The 12,793-nt window shown below is 38.3% G+C and overlaps 1 protein-coding gene across 3 annotated transcripts; it reads right to left on the bottom strand.

Annotated features, from left to right (window-relative positions):
- Nucleotides 1-621: 621 nt before the first annotated feature.
- Nucleotides 622-11,735, bottom strand: pigm (phosphatidylinositol glycan anchor biosynthesis, class M). 3 transcript variants are annotated; one of them, XM_047349008.1, is made up of 9 exons: nt 11,502-11,735; nt 10,016-10,189; nt 9,797-9,917; nt 9,413-9,662; nt 9,127-9,230; nt 8,681-8,835; nt 7,184-7,285; nt 1,624-1,670; nt 622-1,471 (listed from the first exon to the last, which is right to left on the bottom strand). In XM_047349008.1, the coding sequence occupies exons 1-9, from the start codon at nt 11,670-11,672 to the stop codon at nt 1,399-1,401; spliced, it is 1,197 nt and encodes a 398-aa protein (XP_047204964.1). In that variant the 5' UTR covers nt 11,673-11,735; the 3' UTR covers nt 622-1,398. The 3 variants fall into 3 exon arrangements, with proteins under 3 accessions (XP_047204964.1, XP_047204963.1, XP_047204962.1); XM_047349007.1 differs by having other exon boundaries at nt 622-1,670; XM_047349006.1 differs by lacking the exons at nt 622-1,471; nt 1,624-1,670 and adding an exon at nt 2,152-6,244.
- Nucleotides 11,736-12,793: the final 1,058 nt, after the last annotated feature.

Raw genomic sequence — 12,793 nt, 5'->3', positions numbered from 1 at the left:
CATACAGTGAAAGCAATATATGCTGGTATTCAAAGTGCAAAATATAAGCGTCAACCTGTGTGTCTCAACCTGTAGAAATATTGTCTTTAACCTCTATCAGGCTTATTTTATTTTTACCTCTATCACTATATCAGGTCTTTGATAAAGATTTATTAACATTATAAAAAAATAAACCTGCTAGACTTTGCACAATTCCCTCTCCAGCCCTCATCTCCTCCATACATCTCTGCCACTGATTGCCAGCGACACTCTAATCACTCCTTCTAATCCCTCTCTGCACCATGTTTGTTTCTCCTCAGTGTATAGCTTACAGGGAATTACAGGCTGAGCAAGGATCAGTTAGTGCAGGGATTTTACTAGTTAGGATGACTGAGAATGTTTACGTAAATTTGTGCACGTGTCAGTGCATATCAAGTTCCCATTAGATAGTAAGCTTGTAAAGAGAGGCAACTAAAAGACAATAAATTCCATTTCACTAGGGCACCAGGACAAACAACCTAGTAAAAACACAAGAGCCTTGCAAAAGTATTCATATCCCTCATACGTTTTCAGTTTTTATCACATTGCAACAGGCAGACCACATTTAGTAATTAGGTGACTTTCGCAATCAGTTGCACTGGATTTTATTTAGGCGCGTAAGAGGAAAATAGATTTTTATTTGCACATAAAAAGCAAAAACCATGTCCAGCTCTAAACGTTATCATTAAGTACAATATTGAGATGTTTGTTGAGTGAGGTGAATTTGTACGTTAAATATTATGCCTACACATTAAAGTCCAAAAATTTCCAACCCCCTTGTTTTTGCTGAGTAGTTTTTTTGGGCGTTTTTTGCATTCGAACTTTGAATGCTGAACTGTATACTGTACAAAAAAACTAAGAGTTTTCTCAGCTCTGCTCAATGGTGCAGTTGGTTATACAGTTGAATTGCACAAAAAAGGTCCAGGCTCAAATATGGTTCTGGGATCTTTCTGCAAGGAGTTTGCAGGTTCTCCCCGTGCACACGTGGGTTTTCTGTGGGTACTCTGGAGTCCTCCCACAATACAAAAACATGACTGTTAGGTTAATTAGTCGTTCTAAATCGCCCTTAGGTATGAGTGTGCCCCCCTGAGCCTGCAAGAACAAGAGGGTATAGACAACAGATGGATGAATTTCTCCATTATAAGTAATCACATCAACCTAACACAAGTTTTTAATGAAATAAAACAACTACTGTAAATAGTTATGTGAAACCGAAGGTTAAATGATGGAGCTGATTTCAAATATTTAACATCCATTGGTGTGTGCAGCCCTCAGTTACACTACATCAACAAAGATAAGGAAGGAGGAGAAGTGAGACAAAATGTAGGAGTGGGAAAACATACTGATATCAGAAAGAAACGATGAAAAGAGGACATCCAATCAGGAGACAGGAGTGAGTGCTCTGGGCAGCTGTGGTGTAAGCGAAGTGTCTGATGCAAGCTGACAGCTGTATCTGTGAGGCATAAGCAGTATGGGAGTATATGAGTAGTCTTAGATCAGTAATACATTTACAGTGCAAAGGTTGCATGGGCATTTACATAATCACATTCTTTGCCATAATTAGCTCTAACTTTGTGTTTTTGACCGCTAAAAAAGCATACACACATTTGTCTTCTTCCCAAGACTCTCACAGTGACAAGAGGGGAGGAAACCTGAGGGTCATAAATATACAAACTCATAAGTATACTGTATTAATGCATTTACAGTCTATTGAAGGGATTTAACATGTTAAAAGCACAAACCTCAATGTATTTTATTGGATTTTAACTGAGAGAACAGCACAACATAATCGTGAAATGCAAGTGAAACTATACATACTGAACATTTTTAACAAATAAAAACCTGAAAAGTGTGGCGTGCATTTGTTTAGCCCCTCCCCCACCTTAATACCCTAATTATTCTTTGCAGAATTGCTCACTCTTAGTAAGACTGGAAAGGGAGCGTATGCGAACATCACTTTTTCAAGTTTTGCCACAGATTATCCACTGGCTTGTATTTAGCTACATCCATCTTCTTTTTCATTAACTCTTCCCAGCTTCCATGTCCCTGCAGAAGCATTCCCATAGAATGATGCTGCCACCACCCTTTTTCACTGTGGGCATGGTGTGTTCAGGGTAAAGTCCACAACACACATCGTTTTAAAAGGTTCGATTTTATTCTTTCATCAGATCACCTTCATCCAGGTTGGCTTTGTTGCTCACATGACTTGCGGTAAACTGCAGACACTGGAGTTATGGCTTTCTTCTTGCCACACTTCTTTTAAAGCCAGATTTGTAGAGTACACAGCTAAGAGTGGTCATGTTGACAGCTTCTCCAACCTGAGCTGTGGATCTGTGCAGCTCCTCCAGAGTTGCAAAAGGCCTCTTGGATCTCTTGTACACAGAACAGCAGTATTTATGACATTGTATTTATGATGATTTCAGTAGGATGAATACAAATAAACTCAAACATTTTAATTTTGAGTAAAAAAAATGAACATCTTCTCTATCCACTTCATAATCACAAATTACTTTGTGTTGGTCTATTACATGCAAAGCAATGTATAGATATACTTTATCAGCACTTGAAACATTGACACAAAATTAGGTTAAAGCCTTTATCATCAAACTGCAGTACAAAATATATATAAAAAAAAATCAAATCATGAGCTGAAAGGAAAGAACACCCAACAGACATTTCACATTTAAATAAATCAGTAAAATATGGAAGCATTCAAGCCTACTCCCAAAGACTCCAACTCTTTGTTTGCTGACCTCAATTACCTAATGAAGTGCAACAAAGCACCCTGCCTTAAAAGCCTACTTTCTTAAGCTGCTTGAGTGTTCATTAAATGGTTTGCCTGTCAAAGGCGATTTAATGACACTAGCTTCTTGGTGGCATCTGAGCTGATGGTGAACTATGGCTTGTTTAAGTTTATTACATTCATTTAAATCTGAATTCAGTTTAGACATGTAACAGTCAATCCACTGCTTTTAATGGTTATGCCAGCTTTTCCTGAAGTTTGGTTCTGTGATAAGGTTGTGAATGGTTAGCATTTTATCCTGGAGTCCATAACTAATCAAAGGCCTCTGCTTGAATAGAGAGAAAGAAGGGCTGACCTTAGAGCAAATTAGGGCAAGGCACAGTCCAAAGCAAATTTTTGTATCCCTAAAACGATTCCAAACTCAAAAATGCTATGGTGAAAAGGCAGTTTTATAACCTTTTGCATCATTTATAACCTATTCCAGGAATAGAACGCTTTAAGTATATGCTGAGTAACTAATAAATAAAAAAAGACTGCAGTGTAAAAACTAGGGCTGCACTACATAAGGAAAACATGTAACTGCAATATTATTGTTGAATATTGCGATGGTTGTTATCGATTGTGATGAACCCACATTTTCCCTCAGCCGTCTCTTTTCAAACATCAGAATGTCCCCATCAGTCTCCCTGAGCTCTAGGACCTTCATCACGAAGATCTATATCAGCAGGGAGCCTAGAGGAGAGGAAAGTCGGTCCCTGTAGTCAAATATAGTATGTGCAGGCTGGGTTTGAATTCACAACACCTGAAATATTGTAGTCTACCAAACACAACATCCAAGCAGCCCTTTGCAAATGCGATTTTACACACATTGATATTGCAATCCAGTAAATTGTGCAGCTCTAGTAAAACCCAAACAATTAAAGAGAACTATATTTTGTTATTTTAAAACTCCTTTAATCTTCATCAAGTAGTTCTGATTTTTGTGTTTCACATGGAACACTATTAATAACTACAACACACCAACTCTTGACTGTGAATAACTAATTATTTACTTCTTCAGTATTCTGGACATCTAATTTTAAGCCCAGTGTCGCAACAAAGGTTCTGAAAAACTACCACCTTCTTCAGGCAGTAAGTCAGTTACCATGGAAACTGAGCACGGGCTGGTGGTCAGACATTCTTGACCAAGGAGGAACACTGATAACTTCAGGCAGTCCTCCTGCTGCTCAGCATCAAGAGGTGTGACAGGTGCTGCTCTCCTTCCAAGCGCTGTTTGATCTCCTACATCTGAAGGAAGACTAACTCCAGACAAGAGTATGTACATGAAATAGTAGTAAATTACTTATTAGTTAATGGCCAACTAATGCAGAAAATAAAAGCAGTTTGTTGGCTCATAAAATACAGTTTGCATGACCCAATGTGATAACTTTTTTGAGGTTGGAGTTATTTCAAATTAGCAAAGTTCTTCTGTGGAACCTGCCCTGCTCTGATGAGTTGGTAGCTCGTCTCCTCGGTACAAACTTCTTCTTCTTTATCCAAGCTGAGGTTGTAAAGAAGTTGTCTACTGCAGGGAACATACTAACTATTCACTTTAACATCTTATACCTTTTATAGATATACCCAACTTTACTTCAAAATGTTTCAAACATTTGGAATTTAATGACGTAAGCTTTAGGGGAACTTCTAATCAGGAGTTCTGATGTGGTTCCTTTAACCTCGGAAGTTGAAACATGGACTCCAAAATTACACACTACCCAACTTAATCATGATCTGGTAATCCATGGGGAATTTAGTAATGGATGTTCTTAGAGATAAGGCTAACTAGAGTTAGCAATGCAGTCAATAACAAACAAACAAACACTATTTGTCAACAAATTGTAGATTCTAATACTGCAGAATCATGTTTAAAAGGAGGCTGTACATGTGACCTTAGGAGCAAATACCATAACAAGGCAGAAGTCATATCGGATTTTTAACTCTCGGTTTCTGAGTGAAAATTCCAACTTCGGCGGGCGTTCCAGTGGGTTTTTCCAACTTGAAACTTGGGATTTCTGAGTACTGACGGAACGCACCACATTCCTAGAAAATATAACAGTTTGAGGAGAAATGGTTTCCATCCATTGTTATAGCCAACAGATTTTAAAAATAAACTCCAGAAGGTTGTGGTATTCAAAGGGATGGTGGTGAAATGAAATAGTTTACGCATGGGCCCATAGGCAGCTGGCCAGCTGAAAGGTTACTCAGTGCAACCCGGTGATTCATAAACCAGGTATTTAGGTCGCAGCTGACCATGAATCGGCCCAAACACGCACACCCCATATGCAACACACAGACAAAACAAGCCATTTGGATAAATGATTTAGAAAAACCCACATTCAACCCTCAACCACCCTAAATGACAAGCATCTAAATATGTGTATGTATCCTATCTAGTAGTTTTATGCTTCTAGTGTCAGTTCCAAGCTGCAGGACCAACAAACATACTTAGGATCAACAGAACTAGAGAGAGTGCTTTGATGATTTCCATGTGAGATTAGGAGGAGAGAGTATGGCCAGATTAAGGGAACCACTGTTTGTTTTGAGTCGTGTTCATGCTCCAGTTGACTGATTAATCTGTGCGGGTTACACAAGCATCCAAGCTCCAGAAATCTGGTCTGTTGGCAAATGCTTCTGTCTCCTGGTGAAAACTGTGCACTGCAGCTTCAGCGAAGCTTGTTTTAACCAACATTTCCTCTGTTGATAAAAACTGGAACCCTGCCTTGAATATATGCATTTTGTAGAACAGATATGGATAAATTTCATCTGAATATTATCAGAGTGCCATGGGAAAGCAAAGAAGAGTTTTAATTAAGAATCCAGGTCACTATGACATGATTTAGATCAGATTTACCTGAACTTAAGTCGGTCTGCACAGCACACCTCCTTGTGCAAGGTAGCCTTGTACATAGCATTAAGGTCTATGTAAAGTAAAGCAGTCAGACTCCACAGCAATAGGGGAAAACGTGAGTCATATCTAGATGAGCGGAAACTGCCTTCTAAATTAGCTCTAAAACATGTAAAACTCAGTTTATAATAAGATCTCAGAGGACTTTCTCTAATCCCTGAACTATAATCTGTGTTTTGCTCTCAACAGGTCAAGAGTATCTGCTTTGTTACAGAAATCAAATATTAAAGGCCACACAAAGCAGTGTGATAACTGACAACATGATTTAGATTATAGTGAAGTAAATACTTGAAAAGACAACCGAGAGCAACCGAGCAGAATACAAACGTTTCTAGTGATGCATCCTCGTCATTAGAAAGTTCAGTGGGGTTTCATTCGGCCTTCAGTCTCTGTGGACGGGGTTTCGGTTTGTAGTGGGTTATGATCTGAATCAAGATGAAGCAGTTGACGATCAAGAACAGCAATCCGGCGAGCCAGATTGGAACAAATGTGTTGTAGCCTTCAAACTCCAGGAAGTAGGCAGGGGCCAACCATAGAGCCTGCGGATGGAGAAAACGTGCAGAACTGTACAGAGCTTTCTCATTTACAGCTTTAAAATGTAACTCGAGAACTAGCTGACTTTGTAACTAATTATTTCATTTAATGTTGTAAACTGATCAGCCAAAACAAAAAAAAGTCAGAACAAAACAAAAATAACTTAATGCAGAATTCAGTCTGCAGGTTGCTCATACACCATGAACTCATTCACATTTTGTCACATCACAAAAAAAATCTTTAAGACATTTGTGAGAAAATGACACTGCACACCACCCCCTAGGTTAAACGCAGTGATGGCAGCATCATGCAGTGGAGGTGCTATTTTTGGACAGGGAAGCGGGTTCGTGTTGATTGATAGATAGATGGAGCTAAATACTCGGTAAACCAGTTACTGGCTGCAAAACACCTGAGACTGGGGCAGAGGTTCACCGTCCAGCAAGATAATGACCATAAACAGCCAGAGCTGCAATGGAATGATTCAGACCTGAGCATATTAATGGGTTAAAATGGCCCAGTCAAAGTCCAGACCCATATCTAATTAACAATCATGGTATGACTTCAAAATAGATTTTCACAATCTGACTGAGCTTGAGATGTTTCATAAGGGAGAATGGAGAAAAGGTTTAGTTTCCAGATGTGCCAGCCTGGTAGAGGAATACCCTGACAGACTGAATACAAATGCACACCACAACTGTCAGATTTTTATTTGTTAAAAACATTTTCCTTCTACTCCATAATTATGCACTGCTTTGTGTTGGTTTATCACATAAAACCCGTATTAAAATACACTGAAGTTTGTGGTTGACACTTAGTAATAATAATAGTAGTAATAATCTAGTACAGTTGTTACTCATCATGCAAGGTTGTCAATTATGAGAAAGAAACATGAAGAGGTTAATCTGAGATGGGAATGGCTAAGTGGGTCCCAGCAGATGAATTACCTGTCCAGCAAACCAGAGCAGCAGCAGACCCAGCCCCTGTTTCACAGTCAGAGTCAGGTGTGGGATGACCAGAGGTAGCAAGCACAGGTACCACAGGAAATACTGACAACACAAACATGTTGGGTCTCGTTAATCAGCAGAAATTACTCTCCATTACAACAGAATTAAATATTTGCCATATAGACTACAGGATGAAAGCTTGGAAGCACCTTTAAGGTTCTTTTCCCAACCAGTTTCTTATAAATCCATATGAGTTTTATGGATTATGGAATGTGTTTGATGAATGTTGAGACTTTGGTTTTTTTTCTACACACCATTTTCCGTCATACATTAAGGTATACATTGATGCTACCAGACCATTGCTGAATAAACGTTTAACTTCAGTACAAAAGTAAGCAAACAAGTCACATATCATCTATATGTCTTGCTGCTGGGAACCCACAGGAGGTTACATTTGGTAAAAACAGCCTAAGCAAGAAAAAAACCTGGTATCTGATAATTGAAGTAAAAATGTGATCTAATAAGTGACTCTTTATATAACAATCAGGTTTATTTTGTTCCTAAATAAAATATTATCCTGCTTCCACACTTTTAGCTTGTAGTGTAACCTTGGTTAAAACAAGAGGTCCATGACCCAAATATCCTGCAACTTAGAGGCAAAACCATAAATAATTGACTGTGATTAAAAAGGCATAAATGTGTCAGCTCCTCCTTCTGGATGTACTAATACACACATAATCATTAATTAAACGGGACTTTTCCTATTTCCAGGAAATATTATGTAAAATATTAAGGTTATTAAGTAAACATTTAGTAATCAACAGTATGAGGAAAAGCAAGAGTAACTGTTTAGTAGTAACCCTGTTCTTACACAAACTATGTAAAAAGTACACATTTCTTGCATTTCCACAGTGTTAATTAAAGGCATGTAAGTATAAACTCAACAAGCCCACACTTTCTTCCCAATTTCTTTTGCTAGAAAATTAAAAACAACTTTTATTTTAAAATCCATACCTTTCTAGACTCAAATTTCTATTTTTTTCTGTAGTTTTTGGAAACTATAAGGAGAGATTTAAAGCAGTTTTTGAACGTCCCTTCATCTTGTTTGCAAAAGCAATACCTGGTTTAGTGCTTTCTTTGGCATTTTACCCAGACCCAGTTTAGGAAATAAAAAGGTTGAAAGATTGCCCTTTTTATGGTTTTAGAAAGAACCTGCATTCAGTCATCAAGTAAAAAAAAAAAAAAATGATACTGATGAGAAAAATGATGATCAAGTGTGAAGTGGCAAATCACAGATAAAGATTTGATTTACATATAAATCATTGTAAAAACTACTCAATTCATTAAGCATTATTAAGCTTTTGCTGATTAGAAAATGGAAAATCGTTTTCCACAGATTTTTCCATTCTTACTCAAACCTGCTTAGGAACCCTGACATAAAGATGGATCCTATCCTATGAGCGGTCCGTGACTTATGTTAGTGATATTTCTGGGTACCTGTGAGGTGCAAACTTTGTTGAAGGAGACGAAGATGGCCGTATTAAGGAAACAGGAAAAGGCCAGATCACGGTGAAAGGTCCATGATGCCACTAACAGCAGGATGAGCTGAGGCAGAAAGGCTGCCAGGCCGAGCCACTGGCTCCCCCTGCTGTCTGAACGTATAAAAGGCAAAACGATGAGTCCAAGGATTGTGCATCACCTGCACAGCATGTTCAGTTATTCACTATTAAACTTAAAAGAAAAACAAGTTCAAAATCACACAAATAACACCTGGTTTTTGCTCGATAAATCTGTGTCAGTGAGATTCAGGTGCCCATCTGCTGGCTGGATGGATGGATTTAGCTCTGTCCATTTTCCCATAAGCTCTGACCAGCCTCACTGTCCTTACAGAACAAACCCCCACGGCATAATGCCTCCACCACCATGCCTGGATTGATGAGTACCTTCAGTCAGGTAGAGCATGTAGAAGTACGGGGAGAAGTTGTGCCTGATGTCCCTTCTGGTCAGATGGTACAAGTAGGTCTCATGAAGAAACGGCCAACCGTACCTGCATCCAAAGCAGAGGAGTCACCTGAATCATGACTTTAGTATTTCTGTGCTTTTTTTTTTATTCTGAAATATTATTGCATCTTCCTAAAAGTAATAAATACATCTGACGAGTTCTTAACATCCTGCACAAAAGTGACTAAATTAAACCCGGTAGAACCAGCCTTTGTGTGTTTGTCTCACATGTAATAGAAGATTGCTGTGAACACAGAGAAAACTCCTCCGGCCACGATTCCAAAGAGGATCAGCTCACGACTGAGGAAACACCCGATGAAGATGACGCACTTCTTCCATGTCTGTATGGGTTTGCCTGCCGCTGTTCCCACCTCCGGCGATCTCAGGGTCAGAGCAATGGGCAGGGCATATGTTATGGGATAGATCTTCATATGAACCGACAGGCCGTAGAGCACAGCGGCCCATACCAGATGCTTGGCTAGGAGAAACAAAATGTATAAGCACAGAAGATGTTTGTGTACATAACATGACAGCAGTGGTGACATCCATCTAGTTTTTATGGAGGTAAAATATGTGAGTAGTCAGCTCCCACAGGATTCAGACAACACTTACCTTCCATACAAAGCAACGTCCCGAGCACCAGAGCTGCCAGGATGGATTCTGCGTTCCCTCGACTCGACACTCCCATAGGCAGAGGGTTGAGTAGCCACAGAGAACAAACATAGCTTGCTGTCTAAACATAAACATGAGCAAATAAACAGAAAGGTATACTCATCTAAACAAGCGAAAAACCTCGATATACCCAGATAGAAAACTGCGGGTTGGTCAAACCTTGGAGTCTAGACCTCTCAAACGGAGAGTTCTGTAGATCAGCACTCCTGACAGCACATCACATAAAATGAAAAGGAGCTTTCCAAACACCATGCAGAGATAGATGTTTGGGGTAAGAAGCCAGGCCAGCAGAGGGGTGTAGCGGTAGGTCGACCTGTTGTATGGAGACTCAGCCTGTGTAAAAATATAGTAGTGTTGCTAGTGTCTGTTCATGAAAAGTGATGAAAAAGTGAGTTTATTTTAATTATGCCCATCAACCATAACAGTGACATACAAATTGGAATACACTGAATATCTCCCTCTACTGACGCCTGGTGGTAAGTGTGAGAAGTGAGGCAGAAAGGGATGTTTCTGTCTTTTAACTGCATGAGTTTGGAGCAGATTAGAGAGAAAAGTGTAAGACAAATACAGCATCATGATGCCTAGCCAGTTGTGTCACAGCATCTGCACAACTGAGTGCTTAATACAGAGGTCTGCAACCTGTGGCTCTTTGGAATCTTCCATAATTGCTCCTCATAACTTTAGCTAAAAAAATAAAAAATAAACTATTTCAGTTTTTTTTCAGGGAATAATTGCATTGAATTTTCAGAATGCAAGTAAATTAACACAGTGGAAATGCAAGAAATTTGTATTTTTTACATAGTTTGTGTAAGAACAGGTTTACTACTAACAGAATCAAACTAAACGTATAAGTAAAAGTCTTTTGTTTGAATCAATTTTTCTGATCATTATGTTGGAAACTATGTGGGGTTTTTTTTACACCATTTTCTACAAATATCAATATCACATAAAATAATATGTATCCATCTTTTTGTAAAAGTTTTATGTTTTTCTTAATTTTAAAATCTAAAAATTGAAAGAAAATAGTGGTTCTTTAAAAATGAGAACTAATTTCCTATACTACATGTTTATCATGCAACTTTTGCGTCTCTAAACAAGTTTCATTTAACATGACTGATGGGAAAAACGGCGTTTTGGATTGTAAAGGTTGCAGAACCCTGGTCTAGACAAAATGTATATTTATTTAAAGTAAAATTATTAAGGTAGATTAAATTGGAGAAATATTATGTTTGGGTTTGAATAGAAAGACCTCAGAACACACTGCATCACAGTAGGCCTCTTACTGTGCTCAGCAGACTGCCAGAAGAGCCTACAGAGAGCAACAAGGCATCAGGACTGAACAGAGGGTCTTGGAAGAAGGTGGCTTGGTTTAATAAACTACTTTTTCTTTTAAATACAGTTGCTTATTATTTAATGGTAAGAGTTCTGTTAGGGTCAGACTTTAAATACTAAAATTAAATCTAAATCTGATTAATTATTGACAAATTGTCTGATGAAAGGAGGACAATGAATGATTATGGACTATTTTTTAAACACTAAAGATTGACCAAATCATGACAATTAAAGTTATACAACTCCTTACAGGAGCACTGACTTTTATTATTCCTAAAACACATTTAGCAGCAGATGAATGGAGAGTAGTTACCTGTGTGATGAACCTGGCAGCATCTGTGAACACATGGTAGTCTATATCCGTGTACTTCACCGCCATAGTCCTGTCCTGGAAGTCTCCATAAGCCACCAAAGCCAGCCGGATTAAAAAAGAGGCCGGGAAAAGGACATGTTTGTCGGCGAGTTTGGACAGAAGCTTCTCCATCAGCAGACAGAGAAACGCGTGTCACTTCACAGCAATGAATGACCACAACTCCAACATGACAACCCCGGAAGTCTAAGGGATGTAAACAATGTCTTCTTCCTTGAGCTTTAGAAACTCTTTGACTGCTCTGCTGCCATCTTCTGGACCCTGATAAATACTACAACATAGATTTTACTGTCCTCACTGGTCCACCACAACTTAAAACAGCTAACCAAACATCTCTCCTGTCCACCAAAACAATTAGGATTAGTACCCTCCTTTGTATTAATTTGATCAAATTAAGTTTTCCCTGTTGTAAAAAACACATACGATAGGGTTTATTTTAAATCATTTATTTAAATTTCGTTGTTTTCTTTTTACCATAAAAAGATATGTTTTGCAGTTCTTATTTTTAAAATGTTTTGGATACTATACAATGGTGTATTTTCTCCGCTAACAATCATACCCTTAAAATTGAAACTCAACTGGGTGGTAAGGTCAACTAAAATAAGAAAAAGCAGATTGAAAAAAAAAAAGTGCTGTGTGTTTTCGGGTCAACATCAGGAGAGGCTCAAGAATCGAGCTCATTGGCTGGGATTAGCAAACACTATGCTGGATGAATGACTTTTGACAGAACAGGGATTACACAAACTGACATTCTCAAAACAACTTTGTAGAGTTGCCTTATGTGATGTCACCAGAGATATGCATGTGGAAGTTTGTGTTTGGGAGGGTAGACTTTGTTTCAATCAAGTGTTTTTTACAACTAAAAAAGAAAAGCAAGTTTAAATAAAACTGACTGTGGCATGCCATTTCATAATTCAAATCTATGTTTAAAGCAACTTTAATTGTACAGAAAGGGCTGGCTAGTAGCTTTAACAAAAACATTATCAATTGCTCCCCTCATCTCATCATCTATTACATTCAAAAGCTCTGGTGGAGCTTCTCCCATACCTTGGGACACACGGAGCAATTACTTAAAATTACTTAAAACTAAGCCCAAAATTATTCAAAGCCCCTGGTACATTTAGATTTAAATTTATTTCAGTTCAACCAAGAAGTTTCTTTCTGTCAGGAGACACAACTAGTAACCCAGTAAAGATAACTCAAGCATTGTACAAGGATCTTAAAATGAACATGTT

This window comes from Girardinichthys multiradiatus, chromosome 21 (genome assembly GCF_021462225.1).
Source record: "Girardinichthys multiradiatus isolate DD_20200921_A chromosome 21, DD_fGirMul_XY1, whole genome shotgun sequence".
NCBI classification, from domain to species: Eukaryota; Metazoa; Chordata; class Actinopteri; order Cyprinodontiformes; family Goodeidae; genus Girardinichthys; species Girardinichthys multiradiatus.
Note: the sequence above shows the minus strand (reverse complement) of the source record. Positions and strands in the feature narration are given on the sequence as shown.

Coding starts and splice junctions, on each gene's coding strand:
- pigm (XM_047349006.1), bottom strand. CDS start 11,672: ATGGAGAAGCTTCTGTCCAAACTCGCCGACAAACATGTCCTTTTCCCG. Junction 9,918..10,015: donor TGAGAGGTCTAGACTCCAAG/GTTTGACCAACC, acceptor GTTTATGTTTAG/ACAGCAAGCTATGTTTGTTC. Junction 8,836..9,126: donor CATGCTCTACCTGACTGAAG/GTACTCATCAAT, acceptor TTATACGTTCAG/ACAGCAGGGGGAGCCAGTGG.